This window comes from Macrosteles quadrilineatus, unplaced genomic scaffold (genome assembly GCF_028750875.1).
Source record: "Macrosteles quadrilineatus isolate MER2022 unplaced genomic scaffold, UCM_ALF_1.0 Scaffold_1__1_contigs__length_201487025, whole genome shotgun sequence".
Lineage (NCBI taxonomy): Eukaryota > Metazoa > Arthropoda > Insecta > Hemiptera > Cicadellidae > Macrosteles > Macrosteles quadrilineatus.
In genome coordinates this window covers 94,272,461-94,298,626 of record NW_026542594.1, presented here as the reverse complement: position 1 = coordinate 94,298,626, position 26,166 = coordinate 94,272,461, and the positions used below count along the sequence as shown (strand labels likewise).

The following is a 26,166-nucleotide window of genomic DNA, read 5'->3' as shown; positions in this document are numbered from 1 at the left end:
CAACAGTTCTTGGAAGTACTTGACTTGACACTTGATTGTCGTGATAAAATATTAATGGGTTTGAGATTGTTAATGGGATTTTTATTGCATAATTACTCTAGTAATAAATTATGAAAATGTAAACAAACATCTGATAAACCTTTTATGTGCTCCTAACCAACTAGCGATCAATAAAATTATGGCCCATTAAAAATTTAAGGACATTGTCTGGCATTTAAGGACAATTCCCATACATTTCATGGCCAGTAAAAATTTAAGTACAATTCCCGGTTTTCCCGGTTGGTAGACACCCTGATATTAGGTTTGTATTATTGGCATAGTAACCAGTTGGCGACTTACCAAAGGCCCTGTCAAACATTGCATCGCTGTGGAACCCTCCGATGAAGTATATGCGGTTTGTATTATTGGCATAGTAACCAGTTGGCGACTTACCAGTGGCCCTGTCAAACTTTGCATTGCTGTGAAACCCTCCGATTAAGTATATTAGGTTTGTGTTATTGGCATAGTAACCAGTTGGCAACTTACCAGTGGCCCTGTCAAACATTGCATTGCTGTGAAACCCTCCGATTAAGTATATAAGGTTTGTATTATCGGCATAGTAACCAGTTGGCGACTTACCAGTGGCCCTGTCAAACATTGCATCGCTGTGGAACCCTCCGATGAAGTATATGAGGTTTGTATTATTGGCATAGTAACCAGTTGGCGACTTACCAGTGGCCCTGTCAAACATTGCATTGCTGTGAAACCCTCCGATTAAGTATATGAGGTTTGTATTATTGGCATAGTAACCAGTTGGCGACTTACCAGTGGCCCTGTCAAACATTGCATCGCTGTGGAAACCTCCGATGAAGTATATGAGGTTTTTCACTGTGACTATTCCGGCATGGTAACGAGGCGTTGGTACATGAGTGATCTGGAATTACAAACAATGCAATTAGAATGTGTCACCTCAAATTAGTCTTTAACATATCTTTACTAGGATCACTTTCAGAGCAGTGAAAGCCAGTTGAACGGAACGATAACTTTTCATGATTTTTTTTTTAATAAAGCAATAAATCAATGTGTATAGACTAAATTAAAAAATACCTCGTCTTGCAGTTAAAAAAGTGTGTTTTTTTTTTATCTTCTACATGTTTTGCCATGATGGCATTTTTAAGTGGCACACAGAAACATTGATTGAGAAACATTAAATGTTTCTGTGTACCACGCAGATGCTATGACAGTACAGCAGTTACTTTATTTGTTGTGATTTTCAGATCTTTGATTCACTGAAACTAAATAACAGGATATTATTTAATGAGTGGAGGGTATCAATATCGAAGTAACAATAATTTTGTATCCAATTTTATGTATTGTAAGGAATAGCACCTGCATTCTTCTGTATGATTATTTATGATAGGTGCACAAGAATAATGATCAGAAGTTATTTATATTAGTTTTAAACATGTTTTTCATCTCCTAAAGAGTATTTGATTATATTGGAGGTTTTTTTTTTTTTAGGGAGAGGAGGGAAAATGCTTTTACGCACACAGGTAGCCAGCCTGTAGTGGTGAGACTCCTGAATCTACCACAGACTACTCACTAAAAAACCCCCTCTACTCTGTTGGACACAGACCTGGAATTGTTTGTCACATTACTTACAATTACTACAATTTATTATTAATTTTAATAATAAATAAATAAATAAATAAATAAATTACAAGTCAGGCCAACATGTGACCTAAGCCCTCAGGGCTCTCACCGTTTTTGGCATTCAGATACTTTATGACCTACACCGCAGGCGGGGCCTTTCCCAACGCTGGCAGTGGAAAAAGGTATGTTCCACGTCATCGGGAATGCCTGGGCAGTATATGCAATTGGGTGACACGGCTTTGGCCATCCTGAACAGGTACGACCGGAAAAAGCCGTGACCCGGTAGAAATTGGGTGAGGTAGAAGTCCACCTCTCCGCACCGCCGATTAACCCAAGGTTGGACTTGCTGTATCAGTCGCCTGGTCCAGCGTCCCCGAGTCTCCTGTTCCCAGCTCTCCTGCCACAGCTGGTAGGTGAGGGTGCGTTCCTCTGTTCGTGCCTGGTCCTCCCCACGGCGCTGATAAATTGCTTTTCTCTCCGCCGCCAAAAGTTTGACGGGATTGACTCCAGCAACCACCAGGACGGCGGGTTCGGACACTGTTCGGTAGGCGGATGCAACTCTTAGTGCTGCCTGACGCTGCACTCGGGCGAGTCGCATCCTGTATACCTCCTTATTTAGAGCGTCTGCCCACACCTCAGCACCGTACAAGAGTACGGACTGGACAGAAGACATTAACAGCCTTCTACGGCTGGACCGAGGGCCTCCGACATTGGCCATCAACCGGCTCAGAGAGGAGGCCACCCTAGCGGCCTTGTCCGCCGTACGGAAAATCTGATCCCGCCAGCTAAGCTTGCTGTCCACCATAATCCCAAGGTACTTGGCATAACGAACGGTCTGGACTTCGAAGGCCCCTACCCTCAACGGCACGATGGTGTCAATCCGTTTTGTTAATATCACGATCTCAGTTTTGCTCAAAGCAAGCGAGAGACCGTGGTCTGTCATCCATGCGTTTATAGTACGCATAACTCAGTTCAGCTTTAGCTGAGCCAGCTCAACACTACGTGCAGCTATCAAAACTGCAAAGTCGTCCGTGTACCCAAACCAAAACAGTTTCCTCAGGCATTTCAGACCTCAGGAGGCTGTTGTACGCGACATTCCAGAGGTCTGGGCCGAGTATGGAACCTTGGGCAGCACCGGAAGTGACACTCATCATCCGTGGGCCCTCTGTAGTGTCATACATGAGGAGGCGGAACCGGAGATAATCCTCTATGATACGCATAAGGTATGCCGGGACGTGGAAGGTGTTCTCCAGAGCATCCAGCATATTGCACCACCTCGCCGAATTAAATGCGTTTCGCACATCGAGAGTTACGAACAGCACAACCCTTCGAGAGTAGTGGTTAAAATCCTCAGCTCTCATCACGGCTTGCTTCACCTCTTCAACAGCCTCAACCGTAGATCGCCCCATCCTGAATCCATACTGGCGAGGGGACAGGTCCCCCGCAGCGACCACGGCTGAATTCAGTCGGGAACGGATCAACTTCTCGAGGACTTTACCAGCCGTATCCAACATACACAGAGGTCTGTAAGAGGATGGCAGGTCTGGGTCTCCCTTTCCCTTCCCAACAAGCACAAGCCTAGCTGTTTTCCAGCACGAGGGGAAAACTCCTTCGACTAGGCAGGCGTTGTACATGCGCAAAAGGATCAAGGGGTTAATAGTCAAAATCTTTTTGAGGACTTCGCCGGGTACCCCATCGGGTCCAGGAGCTATATTGTTCTTCAGGGATAGGACGGCCGCCTCCACCTCTCCAAGACTGAAAAGTGGTACGTCATCCACCCTTCCAAAATCCCGCAGTGGGCGCAACGCGTGAGCCGGGAAAAGGGACTCGACTATCCTCTCCATAGTAGCCCCATCCATGACGGAAGGTGGAGAGCGGGTGCCAAGTTTCTTGTTTACAAGTTTGTAACCCAAGCCCCACGGATTGGAATCGATATCGTCCCTTAATGTCTCCTAGCAACTGCGTTTACTCCGGTTGATGGCTTGACGAAGAGACCTCCTAGCCACTCTGTAGGCATCCGACTTACGACGTCTGTCTACAGGTTCTCTGGCCCTGGTAGCAAGTCTTCTGGCTCTCAATGCTGACCGACGCAATTCCGCAATCTCGGCATTCCACCAGTACACAGGTCGCTTATTGCACCGGGATCTCCTGCGAGGCATAGACTCATCGCAAGCCGAGACGATTAGTCCCATCATGGATGTAACTAACACCTCTGTGTGAGCCATCCTAGTTGCGGGGGGAACCACCGGTGTTCCTCGTAAGATGGCTTCATTGAATTTTGCCACGTCCAATTTTTTAATATTCCATCGAACGGGCACTTGACGAAACGCGGCTACTTGTCTCTGATGACCATCCAGGACATCAAAAATAATGTACTGGTGGTCACTGCCCGTGTAATCCTCCAGGACTCTCCAGGCTCTGATCCTTGGCAAAAGGGACTCAGATGCAAGGGTTATGTCTGGGATCGTTCCCCGCATTCCAGGGCGCCGGAAAGTTGGCGTGTTTCCCTCGTTGACGACAACGAGTCCGGCTCTGGCAGCAAAGTCCAGAATGTACTTGCCCCGGGAATTGATGAGGATCATTCCCCACTCGACAGCCCTAGCATTAAAATCCCCACCCACGACGACGTGTCCTGTGGTATTGCGCAAGCTCTCTTCCTACGAAATCTATCTTCCTACGGTGGTCTATCTTCTCACGAAATTCACAGATGGCCTCGTTGAGAGTGAGGTAGACACTAAAGTAAGTGACATCCCAGCACCGAACCCAAACGAAACCTCGGCCCTTCGCGTGACCCCGTACTTGTACTTTCGCTGCATTACGCGCCCAGAATGCAGCAGTACCAAGACTATCAGGGAACCAAAAAGATGGGTCCCTATCACGGTACTGGTACTGTTCGCTGACTAAGAGCACGTCGACATCGTGTTCTAGGGCAAGCTGACATAGAAGTGCGTCAGCCGACCTGGATCGCTCAAGATTGCACTGAAGGATTCTTATCTTCGTGAAAGGGCTTTCGCTTGCTGTAGTGCAGATTTGAATACACTACACTGTCCAGACCCAGCTATATGCTTCAAGTGTTTGTCAGCGAGCCCATTTTCTTTGCAAAGGAAACAGGACTCGACTTGGCAGTCCTTACGGACGTGACCGACCTCCCCGCACCGAAGGCAGTTCTTGCTTCGGTCGTGTCCCTTGCAGTTTCGGGAGGAATGGCCGAAACAGAGGCGTTTAAAACACCTCTTCACTTCCACTCTCCGTCTGAGCCTGCAGTTGAACCAGCCGACTCTCAGATGCTGGAGTGCCAGCACCTTAGTGGCATGTGCGTCTGCCATTTCGGCGACCGCCATCCGCTGCTGACTACTGTTCGGTTTTGTGAGCCACACCTTAACAAAGCCGTTTGCCCGCCAAGCTCGGGGACAGCCTTCTTCAGGGCCTCAACAACATCAACCTCCGTCGACACACAATCAATGTCTCGAACCTCGACTGATGTCTTTGGTTCAAGAGCACGGACGGTGCCCTGGCCTTCAACAGCTGCCTTCAGTTCGGCAGTAAAGGCTGCTTTGTCTTTTGACTTACCTAGTTCAAGGAGAACGTCCCCGTCCCGGGTTCGTCTAATTGACCGTACAACCGTATCGGTCTGCTCTGGCTTAGCCTTGGCCTTAATTGCACCCAAGACCTCGGCGAAAGATCTCCCCCCTGAGGGCTTGACCAGGATTGCCTCCGTCCTGGGCTTTTTCGGCCGGGACTTTTTCAGAGCAGAGACCGAGCCGGGCCCTGTTTGGGCCAAGCCGGTCGGCTGTGCCTTCACTGCCACATTCTTTATGGAGGCGACCTCCACCCGCCTCGATTGCCTCTTCTCCTTTCGGGAACGGCGTTTTTCCCACGCAGCCCCAGGTGTCTCTACAACTGACCCCTTTCGGGAACTTCCCTGGAGGGGGGTCGTAGGTAGTTGTGGCTGTTGGTTCTTTACAGGAGCTGCAGCTATGCCCGAAAAGGATATGGGCACAGCAGACAATAGGTCAGTCTGATTCGCCTTGGCCTTTACCGTGGTCCTTTTGGTCTGGACGCCTTCTTCTCTTTTTTTAGGACTGTCCGATGTGGAAGGCCTTTTACGTTTCTTAGAAGGCAGTGTTCTTTCGTCAGACAGAGACACAACCTTCTTGGCAATCTTCTCCATGGCTGCCTTGCTCACCACCCCGCAGGCAAAAACGAAGCCAAGGTCATCCTCCAGTTTGGCCATGCCGTTTATGACCACTTGATTTACGGCTTTCTGGGTCCGGAAGGTGTCCAGCATAGCCTTGATCGTATCTTCCATGTCTTGGAGCCGGGTTTCAATGTCACTCTCTGCGTCAAGATATTCCTGACGCAAAAGCACCATCTCAGAGCCTTCCGACCTCAACGGTGCTTTGAATGGCTCCTCCGGCATCCCTACAGCAGAACTGATCGCCTGGGGAGTTGCTGGCAACTCCAACTCGACACCTGCACCTCCGACGTTTTGCGCACCGTTCCCAGCTCCACTTGCCAAAGGAGCTCCTAAATGGGGGAACTCCTTAGTGCATTTGAAGGTGGCAGGTGGGGGAGATGTCCTCACGTTTTTCAGTGGTGGCGACCGCTGAACCTAGGAGCTACGGACAAAAGCGTTCCGCTCCACTTCCAACGTCTTTTCTGGCTCATTTGAGCTCTTGATCAAAAATGTGTTTTGAGGGGTTTTATTTAAAGCCATCGTGTTTATTCCAGCGCATCGTGCGGCAAGGAGCGGCCCGGAATTAGTCAGGAACGGGTATACCCTCGGGGACAAAAACACCTACCCCAGTTCCCCGGGGCCTGACCTCCGTTTGCCCAGCACCGGATACCTGACGACCCTCTAAGAATACCCATCGGCAGTGCAGAGCACACATCAACCCCTGCAACACAACAGGGGCACTCCCAGGGACTCCCAGTGAGTTCGTCGGTCACACTTTTAGTCGCCTCTTACGACAAGCCCGAGAAGGCTGCGGTGCTATTCTAACCCGGTACCGCACGGGGGTATATTGGAGGGTGGGGCTAAGCAATTTTGGAAAACACCATTGTTGTTTTAAACAGGAATCTTTATCAGGCTTAAACAGGATATGTCGTCAGGCTTCATTAAGGAGTGACTGTAGGTAAAGACTTATGAAAAAACATATCAAGGAAATGTGCAAAAATTAAAAGGAGTCTTCACGAAATTAGCAGGACAGGCCAGAGCCAATAGAGGAATGACTGGGAAGCATTTGATGACAAAGGGTGTTTAGCCAGCAATGCTTTACGGATGCGAGTTCTGGGGGTAAGGATGATAGGAAGATAAGATTGAAAAGGAATCTAGAGATGGTCAAGTCTCGAAATTTCGGGAAATTTTTGGGAAATTATAAATCTCGTTACACGAGACGAGATTTCTTTTTGGCCGAGATTTTTATCGAGACAAGAATAAAAAAAAAAAAAAAAAATTAAAAACGCCTGCAGAAAGTCAATGCAATACCCGCAATACAGGAGCGTGTTGTAGTTGCGTTTCCTTTGCGAAGGCGTTCTTATTTAATTAATTCTTTAAATGTAAATATTATCCTAACTATATTATCCTATTATCCTATCCTAACTGATATCACTATGTTTCCTAATCGTAGGCATTTTTAATAAGTTAGGCGTAATTATTAAAAAAATGTTATGCTGATGTTTTTTAATAAAAGATTGTAAATATTCTTGCCTATTATCATTATTTTTGTATTTAAACAGTCATCTAACAATGTTACAAAATCAGGTAAAAATTCCGAACGTGCATTTCCCATTGTGTATGAGAAGGGAAATCCCGTCTCGATCTCGTCTCGAAATTTTATGAGAAATAAAAAATCTCGTCTCGTCTCGTCTCGAACTAAAAATCCAATCTCGTCCATCCCTACTTTGAGTATGCAAAGAAGAGATTTTTTGAATGTAGGGAAATCATACAACACAGTATCACATCGCATGATACGATTAGGATTTTGACTGGAGCCATAGGCCCCTCACCCACTATACGATTTCAGTCGTACGACAGTGTGTCGGAACGACAACATTCCAATAGTGAACCATTGGATCTTATGAGCGCTCGCCCACTACACGATAATCTCACGACATATTTGGGAATAACGAATAGAAATTCTAACTAATAGCGCTATTCGTTCATTTTTTTGACAAACTTCTATTTTATTAGTTTGTTTTTAAAAAGAGCTGGAAATTACTTCTACTCAGTTAGTTTAATAGACAACAAATAGATAATATATTCGCTAGTTTTAAATCGTTAGTTTTCTGGTCAGGCGAAAGTATTTCCAGTGCGGGTTATTTATTTTACGTGTTCAGTGAGGGTTGCGTGTTGCGTGCGTACGTGAGAGGTCAGCGCCCTTGTGACAAACAACGTGGGGGTAGGGGAAAGAGAAAGTCAAAGTCCAGTCGCTTTGGTATGCAGCGGACCCGGGGGGCGAGCCAATGGCAGCCAATAACAATACCCCAAGCACCGAAGGGTGGGAAGGGGGAAAGTTTGTTTGGCGATTGATATGTAATCTCAAGTGTCAAAACAATGTCTTCACTTCAGTCGATGTTCATTATTTGACCGTGACAGGTGTTAATTTTTTGTTAGTTTCTTAGTTGTCTTGTCGTTATATATATTTTAGTGATAGTTAAATATTTTAAATACATAAGTTATTAAGGTGAACAGTTTTAATTAAGTAGGAGTAGATTAATAATATTTGTTTGCAATGGCGGGCGAGTGTGATATCAAGTGACCAATCTTAAGTGACATAATTTCAACAAGTTGAAAAAATGAAAAGGGTGGAAACGCGTTAAAATGTTTATTGTGTTTGTATCCAAAACAAAAATAATTAAAGCATCTGTCACAAGTGCTTCGAGGTAGATAGAGAAAAAGTATGATGGTCTCGTTTTCAACTTGAAGTGGAATGGGCCTATATATTTTTTTAATGAATATAATTTTTATTTTTTAGTACAGTTATAGTGTATTTCTCAATGTGTTTCCCATGCTCTTTGAAACTTTATCTTGCCACAAATAGGTCACTTTTAAATTTAGTAGTAAACTATACTTTTATCACACTAGAAAAACTACTTCATCAGACTTTAAAAAATTATCTGATATTTCATTAATTGCTGTCCATTAATTGTTGTACAATGAATTTTAGTGTAAAATTTAGCTAATTGAACATCAACAAACTGTGTTTTTACCTAACCGGGAACTTCAGTTGTAACTTATGTTTGTGTATCGAAAGTAATGTTTATGTCAGGAAAGGTGAGATTATCACTATTTGTTTTTGTCTTTTGAACTATTGAAAACAGAGTGATGACAAGTTTTTGTATCACCTTTGTCGGGGAAATAAATATGTGCACTCGAGTTTGAGCCTAAATATATCTGAGATGAATTATCCGATTTTGTTCAAACAAAAATTAACTATAAGGTGGTTTAAATACATTTTACGTGGTGTCAATTAAAAAAATTCTGTTTACCAGAAAAATGTATATAGTTGAAAGATCCTAAAAAGTACTGGTTTTTAAGAAACTCTGCACTAATACTGAAGTTTAAAATTTATTTGTAAACAAACCACTGAGCCAATCTTTCTGAAATTTGTATGGCTTATTGGTAGGTTCATTGTTAACATTTTCATGCATTTAAAAAATTTTAGTAACAAAAGTTTTTATGCTGCTGTTAATTTTTAAAACGTATGGTAACATCGTTAATAAGACACTAAAAATTACGTTAAAAATACCATCGTGTTTGCCGTGACACAAGAAATAACACCAATATGACAGATTTTATAATGCGAACAAAGGTGGTTTTTAAACAGATTTATATTTTGTAGACAAAAATTTCTCCCGTGACTGGTAGCGGGCCTGGTGTTTGTACGATATTTCCCAGCCGGGCGGGAGCTTGTGCGAATCTGCAACTTTGCCGATGTGTACCTGACTACCACACTGACATTGCTTCAGTATTCATTCACGGCAAACTAATGTGTAAATCATTATTTAGTTATAAATTTACATAAATTTACTAACAAAATATTCACTAGTCATGAAACAAATACACTATAAACTACAAATATAAAGATAACTACAAATATAAATCTACAAATTAAAAAACAACTTTGTTCACTGCGAACGCCTGTTCAGAGTGGCAAGCCTAGTCATCACTAACAGAGTAACAGAGGAGGAAGAATCAGCGACACCAATTTTGAAAAACAACTTCTTTTAAAGTTTAATAGGCATTTCAAGTAAATTATGTTGTAGTAATGAATGTTTTTACATTACATGTAATGTAAATGTGACGATGTTTAATTAATATTTAATTAAAACACAATAATTAGTAACCAAGATGTGTCATTATTTCATTACATATGAAATCCTTTAAAACAACCGTCCAACAAACAGCTATCTTCTACAAATGTCGAAAACTAACTTATTTTCTATCAGTTAGTTTTTCAACTAACTAATAACTTCTATCGGTTACTTTTTAATCCAACTAACTTGTAACTTCTATCAGTTACATTTTATGGGACTAACTTCTAACTTCTAACTAGTTAGAAATTTTGACTAACTTTCCCAACTATGTCTCACGACTACGACAAACTGTCGTGGTGCAGTCGTCCACTGCAACTGTGATCCACGACTGTCTAACTCGCAGTGGCGTACACGATCAAATGGGCGCTCGCCCACAATAAGATTTTTGTCTAATGTCGTGCATTCTCCCCAGTAGTCCTATATATACTTTTTACAATGAACTCATACTTCTTCATTATTATAGTTGTTATTAGTTATAGTTGGTTCTGCCTTTTTTTACCATTCTCTTGAATATTTCTTATCGTAAATAAATACTTTGTACAATTCATTCATAGTTTTTTATTATAATGTTTGATATATCGCTTGTTTTTCAACCATTATTTTGCGTGATTTTGATCTTCCTATTTATTTTTTACAATTTGTACATATTTTTTCTTTATGATTATATACTGCATCACTTATAAGTAAATATACCAAAATAATTATTGAAACAATGCAAGTTTGGTTATTATTTAATATTTTATAATCATTATTATTAATTATATTGTGTGAAATAGTTTAACTAATACCTAAATATTACTTTTCGCAGATTATATTAATAAAATTAAATCAGTAATATTTAAAAACGAATCCAAAAAATTGGAACATAAAAACTTTTCACCAGACTATCCCAAAAACCTATGATAGTTATGGTAAATTTAAAAACTTGTAAAAGGCATGGACTTTCATATAATTTGAAAATGTCTAGATACATTAACTTAAGAAATAATCTACACATAAAAAGAATTATTTCTTTAATGCTGTAGGCCTACATTGGCCACTCTGCAGCCACATTGCAACAACATGTAACAGATTCATTGTTTTACAATTTGATACAGAACCACTGTTTTAAGATATTGTGCAACACTCACTCACTCTTCCAGAGCTACCGAGCAACTGGTCATTTATCCGATAAAGTGTCGTAAAGTGGGCGAGGACCACACATACGATAAGAATATCATACAACAAAGTGTCGTACGACCAAAATCTTAAAGTGGGCGAGAGGCCATACCAATGAGCAGATTGAGCCTCACTGAAGAAATGATTAGGATTTTGGAAGACAAGGTTGGACTAAGTCGGAAAGCAAGAATGCCAGAAGAGAGGAGACATTAGATGAGTGGCAAATGCGCTATGAGCAAGAAGCAGATGAGACAGAAAGGGAAATGTTCGGATGTATGCCAAACATCAGAAAGAGACTGGAACAAGATTGGGAGATGGGCCATTACAGGGTGTCCACCAAGCCAACCAGAAAAAATTCATGAATAATTCATGAGTAAAAAAAAATCCAGGTAGTTCAGTTCATACTTTTTATACTAAAATTTCCAACATGTTTTGCGCCAACTCTCGCAATGCTGTTTTAGCGCTAACACAGGTCGCTATTTTAGTTATCGGAAAGAGCATTCTCAGTTAAAGAAACTAAATTTATGATTACTGTAATATTGCCTGACACAAGTATTCTATTTTGATATATTACTGATTAAATAATCCGAAAATTAAAAACTAATCCTTACACCTGTAATTTATCAATAACTTCTTAAAAATAGTGATATGTCGATACCAAAATTTTTTGAATCTCTGTACACACACCTGAAAAATATATTCTTAATACTGATGATTTCAATTTTACCAGATTTTCTGTAATGATTACTACACCAACCCCTGTCTTTATGTACTTTCATAAGTATGTAATTTTGGAGTTATAGGTTGTTTCTCAAGTGACCTACAGAAATAATTATTGTAGAAATTACAAAAATTTCACGTAGCCAATTTAATTTTTAACCTCTTCTAAACACATTAAATAAATACCACGTTAAAGGTAAATGAAGATATTAGAAAATATAAAAATAAAACTTTCTAGAATTGTACCATTTTGAAATTTTTGGTCAAGCCAAACTCGAGGTTATATCGTGATCATCTAACACTGTCGTAGAGACACTATCATCGTTTTCTGCGATAACTGAAAAATCCTGAATATCTCACTCAGTAACAGAAACATCACCACTGTCTTTCGTGGTTGTGACCAAATTCTGATATTTTTCAGCGGTAACAGAAACATTATAATCCTCTTCCGCGGTCACGGAAACTACATCGTCATCTCCCGCAGTCACGGAAACGTCATCGTCGTCTCCCACGGTCACGGTAATGTCATCGTCGTCAACCGCGGTCATGAAAACGTCATCGTCTGCTCCCGCGGTCACGGAAACGTCATCGTCGTCACCCGCGGTCACGGAAACGTCATCGTCGTCACCCGCGGTCACGGAAACGTCATTGTCTTCTCCCGCGGACACGGAAACGTCTTCGTCTGCTCCCGCGGTCACGGGAACGTCATCGTCGTCTCCCGCGGACACGGAAACGTCATCGTCGTCTCCCGCGGTCACGGAATTGTCATCGTCTGCTCCCGCAGTCACAGATACGTCATCGTCGTCATGTGGGATTGCGGCAAATCACTAACAAATCTCTCGGCTGTTTGGACATCATCGTCGTCTCCTGTGGTCACGGAAATGTCATCTTCATGCGCAGTCGTGGCAAATTGAAAATTCCCGGTAAAATACGGAATTTACACAACATTCTTCTGTCCTGAAAAAGCATGTAGCAGTAGCGTATGACTAGCAGTACGTACTAGAATTTCTATTAATCTGCTCTTTACATAATTTATTGCTTTACAGTGTTTAGTATTTTTTTTTGTTCGAGTAAGCTGTGATTTTTAACTTACAGTTTTTATTACTAAGCCAATGTTAATAACATGACAAATTATGATTGCGCAATAGCCTACTAATTGTATTTTGATGATGTAATAAAATGCAAATTATCACACTAACGGCCATTTATATAGTTTTAGCCTTTACTATGTTTTTTTTGGGTGAGGTTCATATCTAAAATATTAAATAAACAGTGCGTTTCATAACCTCCAAACTTCATAAACTCCAAAACTATAACTTTCAAATAAGCACAGTTTCACAATGTCCAAATTTCACAAACTCCAACGTTAATATATTAAATAAACAGTGCGTTTCATAACCTCCAAATTTCATAAACTCCAAAACTATAACTTTCAAATAATCACCGATTCACAATGTCCAAATTTCACAAACTCCAACGTTTAAATATCAAATAAACAGAGCGGTTCATAACCTCCAAGTTTCATAAGCTCCAACGGTACAGTCTCTGCCAGAAGTAGCTGCAGAGGTTGCCGTGCCATAACAAAAAAAAAACTACTGATGTAATCATCATGAAATTTTAACAGCTATTAGAAAATATACTTATAAAATATATTTATATGTTTTAAAATTTTTCATCGGTAAAAAAAATCTCTTACGATATTTGTAGTGGCTTTAATTGAGAGACGGAACAGTTAAGAAACTCAGTGAATTAAAGCTATTAAAAATATAAAAATGTAAATTTGATTTGCACATTGTGTGCTAACACATATTTGAGTCACACAGCTGAGTGTTCTTCAATCATTAAAATGCACGTATAATCAGTAGTTGAGCGCTGGCGAACGGTGCCTGCTATCTGACTGTGGCAACCCCTGTAGAGACTTCTGGCCCAGACTGTTCCGTTGGAGGTTATGAAATTTGGACATTATGAACCGCACTGTTTATTTGGTATCTTAACGTTGGAGTTTGTGAAACTTGGACATTGTGAAACAGTGATTACTTGAATGTTATAGATTTGGAGCTTATGAAATTTGGAGGTTATGAACCGCTCTGTTTATTTAATATTTAAACGTTGGAGTTTGTGAAACTTGGACATTGTGAACTAGTGATTATTTGAATGTTATAGTTTTGGAGCTTATGAAATTTGGACATTATGAAACGCGCTGTTCATTTAATATTTTAAGCGTTGGAGTTTGTGAAATTTGGAGTTTATGAAACACTCCCTTTTTTTTAATGTCATGTTGGATTAACCTTGGTTTCAGTTCGTGGTCTCCCTCCCCCACCCCATTACCCCAGATAATCAAGATTCTACTGTAGTAGCAAAACTAATGTACTGTAATCAACTTCAGCACTACCCAAAGACAAGTAAATAGAACATCTACTTGCAGTACCTATCCAAAGTCAATGGTATATTTCGTTCAAGTAAATCGGATGTCTACTTGCAATATCAAAGTCAATGGCACGTCTAGTTCTAGTAATTGAAATGTCTACTTGCAATATCTTAAGTCAATGGTTCATCTGGTTCACATAAATTAAATGTTTACTTGCAGTATCCAATGTCAATGTTGTACCTGTGTCTTGTAAATGGGATATCTACTGCCAGTAACTAAAGTCAATGCTGAATGTGGTTCACGTCAATGCAATGTCTAATTGCTGTATTCAAAGTTAATGATTTATGTGGTTCACATAAATGGAACCCCTATTTCCAGTATCCAATGTCAATGCTGTACCTGTGTCTTGTAAATGGGATATCTACTTCCAGTATCTAAAGTCAATGCTGAATTTGGTTCATGTCAATGCAATGTCTAATTGCTGTATTCAAAGTTAATGATTTAGGTGGTTTACATGAATGGAACCCCTATTTGCAGTATCCAAAATATATGGTCCGTCTGGTTCACGTAAATGGAATGTCTACTCGCAGTATCCTGTAGTAACAACTATAACAATAAATAATAATTGTAAGGTTGTTAACAGGTACAAGTATTTACCGTGTGCCAAGTGTCATTGTGTACATCGTATCTATCTATAGTGTCCACCAGCACTCTGTTGCCAGTGTCCAAGTCTTCGTACCAGCCACCACACACATAAAGACTGCCATTGACAACCAACATGGCATGATCCACACGAGGGGTTAGCATGTTCGCCCTGCTCTCCCATCGGTCTTCATCTGTGTCGTACCTAGACATAAAGTACAAAAACTATATTAGAATTAAGAAAAGTAAGTTGAAAGTGGAACAACCTTTCTAAAATTTGTAGGGTTGAGTGCCAAGTCTCTGTCCAGTCCACTGTTCACTAGGGGTCTACAAATCCCTGATATTTTTGGGTCTGGTCATGTAACAGTTAGCCAGAAATATCATATCGAGCCAGAAATAAATCTACAGTCGGGTCATTTATGATGTGAGCGCATCTATTTTTAAGTCAAGCCAACTCAAGCTTAAATTATCGCGATCTGTTCACCGTTCTGCTGACATCACGGGAGACAATGATGTCCCTGCAACTGCTAGGGACTTTTAGATTTGTCTGTCACATCAAAAGATTTTCTGCATTTGGCCGTGACCACAAAGGTGTTTGCAATTTTTCCAAAACATCGAAGATGTTTTCCTTGACAATAGAGGTTTTTTACTATTTTGCCGTGACTGCGGAAGACGTACATGATTTCAAAGTGACTGTGGAAGATGCTCACAATTTTGTTATGACCTAAAGAGTTGTTCTCAATTACTCTGTGACCAAAAAAGATGCATACCATTTTCCCGTTACTAGAAGGGTTTTTGCGATTGAGACCGCAAGGGGTTTGCGATTTCACCATGACAACGGAGGTTTTCACGACTTCACCATGCCTGCATAAAACGTTTATACTTTTGCAGTGACCATAGAAGATTCAATTTTCAAATTCAATTTCACCATTTTCAATTTCCCTGTAAGACCAAAAAAGTTTACCAAATTTTTTTTTTGACGTTTAAGATTTTTGCAATTTTGTCGTACCATTCACTCACCTCTTCATGGAGTTGAGTGCCAAGTCTCTGTCCAGTCCACCAGTCTGTAAAGTTCTTTAACCTTTGTTTGGTAAATAAGTAATAAATAAATGTCCAGGGTTTACAATGATGAATACATATAAACCTTTTATTAGTCAAATTGTACAAATAAGTAGGGTTATAAATTTAGATGAAACTCTTAATCTCAGGGTTCTAGGAATGTGCCGGCTTAAAGTAGGCTTATGTGATGTTGTATAGGCATAAGCCTAATGTTCATCACAAGTTATGTACAGTTCAATTTACACTTTTGAAAGAAGAAAGTTCAAATTTTGAATTTAGTAAAATTACAATTTAGGTAAAAGTTCAAAACGGCAAAAGCCAATAGAAATTTTGGAATGTGAGTATTTAACAAAGTACAAGTTCAGTTTGATCTCACCCAAAAGTTTATGGTAGTCTTCTCCACAAATATATTTCTTGAGGTAAAAATGATATGTATTAAATAATTGAGAAAAATCTTGATATTTTAAATACTATAAAGTTAAATCACCAATTAAAAGTTTTAAATACTCTTCCTGTCTTGCTTCTTCATTACTTATTCTCAATTGAAAAAAATCTTGATTCTTGATGTTCAATTTCATACATCTGTTTCAACAATTAGTTCACTGGTTTCTTGATGTCACTATTCACTGTTACTTTTATGATTGGTTGGTATTATATGAAGAGTATTTTAATTACATTTTTGAAAGTGAAAGAGAAGAATAATTTTGTAAAATAATTCAAACTGTATAAATAACTTCCAGTGATTATAAATTTGGCTTATTAAATAAATGACAGTGTTTGATGAGAATGTGAAATATGGAAATTTACAATAGGTGGAACCTTTTGCCCTTTTACTGCATGTAAACACATGTGATAATTTAGAGATATGAATTTAGCTAATAGTAGGCCTAGGAATATACAAATTCAAAAGTAAACAATGAGGATAATTTTGGAACATCTCAAATATCCCCTCAGAAATCTGGTATTTGAGTATCCAATACTAGATTTCGAATAATGTGAACAAAATTATCATAGAAAACATTAATATTTGAACAGGAGAATACATAAAATTAACAAGTTGTATCTTCTGAATAAGAGAAAACATAGTACGGTAATGAACAAGGTGAAAAAAATAAAAGTTTATAAGTCAATGGGAGATTAATGAGATATAAAAATTCACTTGAATAGATCAATGTGAAAAGAATGATATTATATACAATATTTACAATTAGGTCATGAATAAACTTGACAGGTTTGTGGTGATTAGATCTCTTCATTGATCGGAGGTAGGTAATGCTTGAGTGCAGAAACATGGTATGGTCCAAGTTCTTGTTCTTCATTTGGAAGACAAACTATGTACGTTGAATCTCCTAGTGCTCGGTGAATCCTGAACGGTCCTTCATAAACATTGAATAATTTTGCAGTCTCTCCTAGTATAGCATGTGATAGAGGATGTGCTTTTATCAAAACTAAGTCGTTCAGTTGAAAGGTGGTGGCTTTATGTTGTCTATTGAATTTTGCAGCTCTCTTCCTTCTCTTTTCTCTAATTCGTTGAGAAGCTAGAAAGACTTTTCTTTCCATTGGTATATCTGTAATGAAAGGGTTAGTGATGTACCTCTCCCAGAAGCGTGGATCTCTTCGGCCTAAGTGTAGCTCGTTCGGAGTGAATCCGGTCGTCTCATGGTGTACTTCATTTAAAAACTTGTTAATGTCAGGAATAAAGCGTGCCCAATTTCTATGTTGATGGGAGCAATAGGTTCTTAAGCATCTTTTAACCTCTTTAATAGGTCGTTCAGTCATATTGTAACAAGGGTGATATACAGGGCTAAAGATAGGAATGATGTTATTCTCCTCAAGTTTTCTCATCCAAGCTCGGCTTTTGAATTGAGAGCCGTTATCGCTTTGTATCTTTCTGGGTTTTCCAAATTGTATGAAATGTGTACCGAAGAGTTTATTTATGATGGTCTTGGTGTTAGCTCTTCTGATTGGATAAAGTTTTATAAATTTAGTGAATATATCAATGGTTATAAGGATGAATTTAGTGTTGCCTACACTAGTGGGTAGCGGTCCAATTAAATCTATGGCAAGATGATCATTTTTTGCAGTGCAGTGAATTCCTTTGGCTAATCCATGGTGTGGATGTGGGTTTACTTTGCAACGTTGGCATGAGTCGCAGGTCGCTAATGTGGTTCTGATTCGTCTCCCCATATTTTTGAATATAAAGCACTCTTGCAGGATGGTAAGACACTTTTTCGCCCCGCAATGAAGGTAGTGGTGGTGACATTCCCAAATGAGCTTGTTGATGATGTTCTCTGGTGTAGCTATCAGCCAGTTGTCTCGATGCTTCCGGTAAAGTACTTCTTGGTCCAATTTATAGGTCCGGGATATCTGTTCATACAAGGGTGAATCAGGTCCAAGTCTAAGAGTAGCATATGGTATTCTGAGGACGGGATCTTCTGCTTGAAGTCTGGGCAAATTCAAAAAGTCATTACGCAGCTGAGGGTTGATGATTCTCTTAATGTAAGAGACGATGAGCTCAGGTGAGGAATGAGGTTGAGAATCGGAGGTTGATGGATGGATGATCCGGCTCAAGGTGTCAGCTGTCTGGTTGTCCGTTCCTTTGCAGTGTTCGATCTCGAAGTTGTATTCTTGAATAGCCAAAATCCATCTGGTGAGTCGGTTATTTAACAGTCTGCAGGTTTTCAAGAATGTGAGGGCATGATTATCAGTTAAAATCTTCAATTTGGAGCCTAATATTAAATAGCGTGTTTTTTGTAGGCAGTAAACAATTGCTAAAAGTTCTTTCTCCGTGGTAGTAAAGCGCTGTTCAGCTGGTTGTAATACACGTGATAAAAATACAATAGCTGCTTTGCTTCCATCATCCTTTAATTGATAGAGATGACCTCCGATTGCGTAGTCACTCGCATCGGTTTGTAGGATGAAAGTTTTAGTGATATCAGGGTGGTGAAGTATGTTAGTTTGAAGGAAAAGCGATTTAATTTTGTTAAAAGTGGTATCATCTTCAGGAGTCCAAATAAATTTATTTTTCTTTGAAGTAAGCCGAAATAATGGTTTAATAGTTTCAGAGTAGTGATCAATAAATTTATTATAATAGTTGATACAACCTAAAAATGATTTTAGCTGTTTTCGACTAGTTGGAGTAGGAAAATCAAGTATCGGTTGGACTTTGCTTTGATCCATTTGTAGGCCAGATTCGGTTAGAGTGTAGCCTAGGAAAGGTATGGAACTTTGACAGAAAGTAGACTTGGAGAATTTCACTGTCATATTAGCCTCGGTTAATTTCTTGAGAATAGTTTCAATATGAATTAAATGATCAGAAAAGTCAGAACTGATGATGCAGATATCATCCACATAAATAAGAGTAAAGTCTTCGATTTCATTAGCAAAAACTCTGTATAATGCATGTACAAGAGCGGCTTGTGAAGTTGATACACCAAAGGGGACTACTTTATAGTGATAAGTGTTACCGCGGAATTGAAATCCGGTATAAGGTCGAGATTCAATATCTAAAGGTATCTGCCAGTAAGAAGCGGTTAAGTCGATACTAGTTAACCATTTAGCATTACAGGCTTTTGCTAGAAGTTCATTCACGCTTCTATTACATTCATAATCAGGCACTAGGATTTGATTTATTTTACGAGCATCCAGACATAAACGTATTTCTCCGGATTTCTTTATGATTGGGATTATAGGATTTATGTATGTACTGTTGCTTCTTTCAATTATTCCTAAAGTTTCCATACGGTTTATTTCCTGCATGACAGCGTCTTGATGTGCGAGTGGCACAGGATAAGATTGACATTTGAATGTAGTTGGTTGCTTTACTTCAAGGTGATGCTGGTATTTGTTACATAATCCTGGAGCGTCCGAAAATGTATCTTGATATTTGAGGAGTAAGTTGACGAGTTGACTTTTCTGTTCGGTGTCTAGTAGCTGGTTTTGTTCAATAGTATCAGCTATAGTGTCAGGATTAATTGTGAGTGTTGGTGTATTGGAGTGGTGTAATGTACCATAATTATCATATTTATTTAGTATATGATTTTCATGTGAGTTTTCATCATAATCATATATATCATCATAATCATCATCGTTGTTGTTCATTAAATAGCACAAAATTCCTTCATAATAATTCCCGTCATACTTCAATAACATATCATTGTTATTTATATTCAATTTTATTATATTGTCATTAAAGTTTATTGTCATTTTCCATAATTTAATTGTATCCATTCCTAATATAAGATTGTGTACTAAGTTAGGTACCATGATTAATTGTAAAGTACTTTTTACACCATTAATACTGACATTCATAAGTAGTATTTTCGAAACCCGTTTAGATTTTTCGCCAACTGCTGTCTTTATATGAACACCTGTCAGGGGTAATTCTTCAAATTGTCCAAGTCTCGTTTTATTTTCTATTATCCATTGTTCAGATATACAAGTTACATTTGCTCCTGTATCTAAAAGAGCTGTGGTTGATACATTATTTACAAATAGACTAATTTCAGGACATTTGTAAGTATTATTAGAATTTTCAAGAAAATTATTTGTGTCCTTTAAGTCATCTTGGAGTAAGAAATTACGATCACACATAATATTGCTAATGTTGGTTAAATTTTCAAATTTGTTCTCAAAGTTATATACAGGTTTAGGCCGTAAAATTCCGATTTTTTGAATAAGCACTGAAGAATCGTTTGATGGTGAAAGGGGTGTAAACAATGAGGAAAGTTGATTCTGGGCCTTTGGTTCATCAGTGCTTCCTAGTTTAAAGCCTGATGATTTGGATTTATATAATTGGTAGTTCCGGTAGTAGGGTTGCTTTTGTCTATAATTGCAGAACATACTTGGGACTGTTCTTGAGACGGGTACTGACGTTCTTCACGGTGTGGTGAGTTGGTCTTGTTGTTTGGTCTCTGGGAGTTGTAGTTTCCTCTTCCTCTGGAATTATAATCTTTCCTGTAGATGTTCTGTTGTCCACTGCTGTAGTTCTGTGGTTGACTGTATCCCCTCGAAGACTGGTTGTAAGAGCCATGGTTGTACTGCTGGTTCAGGCGAGTTGGACTGTTTGGCTGTCTGTTCGGCTGGTAGTGGTTACGATTACCCTGTTGGTTACTGTAATTGTGAGTACGTGGGTGTGATGGTTCATAGCGGTTGGACTTTGAAGTCATGGTCCGTTGGTGAGCGTCTTTGAGGTCCTCTCGTTGTAATAGCAGCTCAAACTCGTGTACCGTGGTGACATTCTGGACTCGTCTGGCATCTTGTACTAATTCCGAAAAATGGTCGGACAGGATTACAATGATTTCTTCGTCGGTCAAAGGAGGTGTTATCGATCTTAGTGTCAAGACTTTCTCTATAAAATATTCGGCTCTTGATAGTCTGCCATCCTTTCGATATTTTTCAACATCGATTCTTTGCTTGATACCACGTTGAACCTCGTGACTCCAATATTTGTTCAAAAACATTGCCTCAAAATCGGTCCAATTTTTTATTTGATATTTGACCAACTCAAACCATTTAGATGCGTGGTGGTCAAGACATTGTTCAATTACATCCAATAAATGTTCAGACTCATCGTTTGATTTCTGATTGTCAACATTCCGTTCGTAAAAACGTTTAAGTTTACTCAAAAATTCTTTTGGATTTTGTGTCTTTCCATTAAATTTAGGTGGGTTAATGTCTAGATAATTTCTGCTAGTTCCCGGACAAGTAACATAAAGAGGCGTTATTGTACTAGTTGATTTGGAAATCTGTTGTTCCATGTTATTAATTCGATAACTATGGTTGTCTGTTATTGAATTTAGTTTGACCAAGTTCTCGTTCTGTCCTTCGATTTTAGTAACTAAATCGTCATTTTGTTGTTTTAGGTTATTTTGGCATATATTTATCTGTTGTTGCAATTTAGAATCAAAATTTCGGGTTAGGTTATTGCTCAAAGTAGCAATATTTTGATCAATAGTGATCTGATTAGTCTCAATTTGAGTATTTAATTCATTACGGATTTCTTGAGATTTAATTTCGATCTTTTTGTCAACATTCATTTCAATGGTATTTATTTTGAGTGAGTGTTCAGATAAGGTATTGTGGATAGCTTCAATTTCAGACTTTACGGTTTGAACATCTGATTTGAGATTAGTTATTTCGTGAGAAATAGCATTTACGTGATTTTCTATGGATTTAATATCCTTTTGAAGGTCATCTCGCATCAAACTAATATTTTGGTTGAGTTCATTTTTGAGATCATTTAAGCGTATATCACTGTCTTGTTTGATTGTGTTCATATTTTGGTTTACTAGATTTATGTCTTGTTTCAGTTCACGAAACAAATATGTAATTTGTGTTAGGATGTTTGAATCATTAGTGTTGCCGATCGGCTGGTGTGACTCATTCATTGGATTGGTCAGTGAGCCAGTTTTGTTTGGTTCATTCAACTGCAGATCAGCTGTTTCGTCGTTCTGGTCGCTTGGAATAGTACACATTTTGTCACGTGACGTCATACTGCCTTTTTCTGTCTGACGATCCAGATCCGCCATCTTGATCTTAGGATTAGAACCTACACTGTCGTTAACCTCAATAACGTCTGTTTCTAATGGATTTCTATCGCTTTCCAGACCATGAAAAATAATTGATTCTGGGATTCCTCCAAATAAAATATGATGATAATTGTTACTTGTTTCAACATTATTTGTAGTGTCTATAGTTACTAGTGTATTTGAATGTGTTTCGTTGGTTAGAGTTGCTTGACTAGAATGTACGGTGTTGCTTACGGCATCTTGGTTGCTAGTATCATTGTTGGTTGTGGTAGACCTATTTCTTAAATTATATGCTTTATCTTCCATAATATCGTATAATAGTGATCAATAATAATAGTTCAATATATGGATGAGGTGTTGTGAATGATATATGGTTATGGATGTGCACACAAGGTTAGTTATTCTTATGCTTAGAATTTAGGTTGTCATAGGCCTATTACATCGAGATAGGTCTGGAAGTTATTTTGTATTGGATAATATCACATAAGCTACTTTTTTGCCACACGTTGCAGGCGCCAATGTAAAGTTCTTTAACCTTTGTTTGGTAAATAAGTAATAAATAAATGTCCAGGGTTTACAATGATGAATACATATAAACCTTTTATTAGTCAAATTGTACAAATAAGTAGGGTTATAAATTTAGATGAAACTCTTAATCTCAGGGTTCTAGGAATGTGCCGGCTTAAAGTAGGCTTATGTGATGTTGTATAGGCATAAGCCTAATGTTCATCACAAGTTATGTACAGTTCAATTTACACTTTTGAAAGAAGAAAGTTCAAATTTTGAATTTAGTAAAATTACAATTTAGGTAAAAGTTCAAAACGGCAAAAGCCAATAGAAATTTTGGAATGTGAGTATTTAACAAAGTACAAGTTCAGTTTGATCTCACCCAAAAGTTTATGGTAGTCTTCTCCACAAATATATTTCTTGAGGTAAAAATGATATGTATTAAATAATTGAGAAAAATCTTGATATTTTAAATACTATAAAGTTAAATCACCAATTAAAAGTTTTAAATACTCTTCCTGTCTTGCTTCTTCATTACTTATTCTCAATTGAAAAAAATCTTGATTCTTGATGTTCAATTTCATACATCTGTTTCAACAATTAGTTCAATGGTTCCTTGATGTCACTATTCACTGTTACTTTTATGATTGGTTGGTATTATATGAAGAGTATTTTAATTACATTTTTGAAAGTGAAAGAGAAGAATAATTTTGTAAAATAATTCAAACTGTATAAATAACTTCCAGTGATTATAAATTTGGCTTATTAAATAAATGACAGTGTTTGATGAGAATGTGAAATATGGAAATTTACAATAGGTGGAACCTTTTGCCCTTTTACTGCATGTAAACACATGTGATAATTTAGAGATATGAATTTAGCTAATAGTAGGCCTAGGAATATACAAATTCAAAAGTAAACAATGAGGATAATTTTGGAACATCTCAAGTCACATACAGGTAGTGGTCCAGGGAAGCAGCTGCATGTTATGTCTTTGCCCTTAGTATTGGACTGATGCAGTCCCAATTGTCAGTCTCTGGGTCGGAACATTCACTCACCTCTTCATGGAGTTTAGTGCCAAGTCTCTGTCCAGTCCACCAGTCACTTACAGGTAGTGGTCCAGGGCAGCTGCTGCATGATGTGTCGTAGCCCCTGGTAATGGACTGACACAGTCCTAACTGTCAGTCTCTGGGTCGTAACATTCACTCACCTCTTCATGGAGTTTAGTGCCAAGTCTCTGTCCAGTCCACCAGTCACTTACAGGTAGTGGTCCAGGGCAGCTGCTGCATGATGTGTCGTAGCCCCTGGTAATGGACTGACACAGTCCTAACTGTCAGTCTCTGGGTCGTAACATTCACTCACCTCTTCATGGAGTTTAGTGCCAAGTCTCTGTCCAGTCCACCAGTCACTTACAGGTAGTGGTCCAGGGCAGCTGCTGCATGATGTGTCGTAGCCCCTGGTAATGGACTGACACAGTCCTAACTGTCAGTCTCTGGGTCGTAACATTCACTCACCTCTTCATGGAGTTTAGTGCCAAGTCTCTGTCCAGTCCACCACTCACGTACAGGTAGTGGTCCAGGGCAGCTGCTGCATGTTGTGTCCTTGCCCCTGGTAGTGGACTGATGCAGTCCCAGTTGTCAGTCTCTGGGTCGGAACATTCACTCACCTCTTCATGGAGTTTAGTGCCAAGTCTCTGTCCAGTCCACCAGTCACTTACAGGTAGTGGTCCAGGGCAGCTGCTGCATGATGTGTCGTAGCCCCTGGTAATGGACTGACACAGTCCTAACTGTCAGTCTCTGGGTCGTAACATTCACTCACCTCTTCATGGAGTTGAGTGCCAAGTCTCTGTCCAGTCCACCACTCACGTACACGTAGTGGTCCAGGGCAGCTGCTGCATGTTGTGTCCTTGCCCCTGGTAGTGGACTGATGCAGTCCCAGTTGTCAGTCTCTGGGTCGGAACATTCACTCACCTCTTCATGGAGTTTAGTGCCAAGTCTCTGTCCAGTCCACCAGTCACTTACAGGTAGTGGTCCAGGGCAGCTGCTGCATGATGTGTCCTTGCCCCTGGTAATGGACTGACACAGTCCTAACTGTCAGTCTCTGGGTCGTAACATTCACTCACCTCTTCATGGAGTTTAGTGCCAAGTCTCTGTCCAGTCCACCAGTCACTTACAGGTAGTGGTCCAGGGCAGCTGCTGCATGATGTGTCCTTGCCCCTGGTAATGGACTGACACAGTCCTAACTGTCAGTCTCTGGGTCGTAACATTCACTCACCTCTTCATGGAGTTGAGTGCCAAGTCTCTGTCCAGTCCACCACTCACGTACAGGTAGTGGTCCAGGGCAGCTGCTGCATGTTGTGTCCTTGCCCCTGGTAGTGGACTGATGCTGTCCCAACTATCAGTCTCTGGGTCGTAGCATTCACAAGCACTATCACCTTCCCCTTCTTCCTCCACACTATCCTCCTCCATCTATAAAAATGAAAGTTATATGAATAGTTTTTATACCTTAGTGTTATTAAGAGTCTGCAGGCCACACTTTTTTCTGGGGGCCACCAATTTCTGGTGGGACAAAGTTTTGGATTTCAGGTCTTCAGCTATACCCAGTCGGGCCAAAATTATGTGTCTTTGGAAAGGTATTGATTTTAATAATAATTATAATTGTAATACATTAATGCAATTATACATTGAACATAATCCCTCCATATATCGGTAAGATAAAAAAAAACCTTCCACAGTTTCAACAAAATGGAGAACATATTTAGTAGACATAGAAAAATTGTGAATGTCTATTATTACGGTCACAGCAAAATCCTAAACCTCTTCCACGGTTACAGCAAAATTAAGAACATCTTATGCGGTCACAGCCAAATTGTAAATGTCTTCTGAGGTTATTGTTATACAGAACCTCACATATTTGACAACAAAATTTGAATTGTAGAGGCTCAAGTATGTGCAATTTTGAATTGGAGAGAATGCATTAAGCGTAAAAATCACATTGAATTATCGGTATATTATTTTTGGAGTTTTAGAGGTTTTCTGAGGGGAACAGATAAACATTACTAATTATAGAGGTTTTTGAATTATCGAGGTTCGAATTAGTGAGGTTCTACTGAATAATCATCAACACTGCCACGATTACTGCAAAAACTTTGAACATCACCAACGATTGGGTGAAATCGTAAATTTTCGATCGTGCATCTTCGCAGACGCTTTCTGTTATTGCAAAAATAAA

At 39.3% G+C, this 26,166-nt stretch overlaps 1 protein-coding gene across 4 annotated transcripts in view; it reads right to left on the bottom strand.

The window, feature by feature from the left end:
- Positions 1–26,166, bottom strand: part of LOC128989179 (kelch-like protein 26) — a 138,981-nt gene that overhangs the window by 12,576 nt on the left and 100,239 nt on the right. For all 4 annotated transcript variants that reach the window (XM_054411075.1, XM_054411244.1, XM_054411187.1 and 1 more), the window contains 3 exons: positions 25,210–25,403; positions 14,855–15,044; positions 805–913 (listed from right to left, as the gene is read on the bottom strand). In XM_054411075.1, coding sequence (XP_054267050.1) covers positions 805–913; positions 14,855–15,044; positions 25,210–25,403 — 493 coding nt within the window. The remainder of the gene's footprint in view (positions 1–804; positions 914–14,854; positions 15,045–25,209; positions 25,404–26,166) is intronic.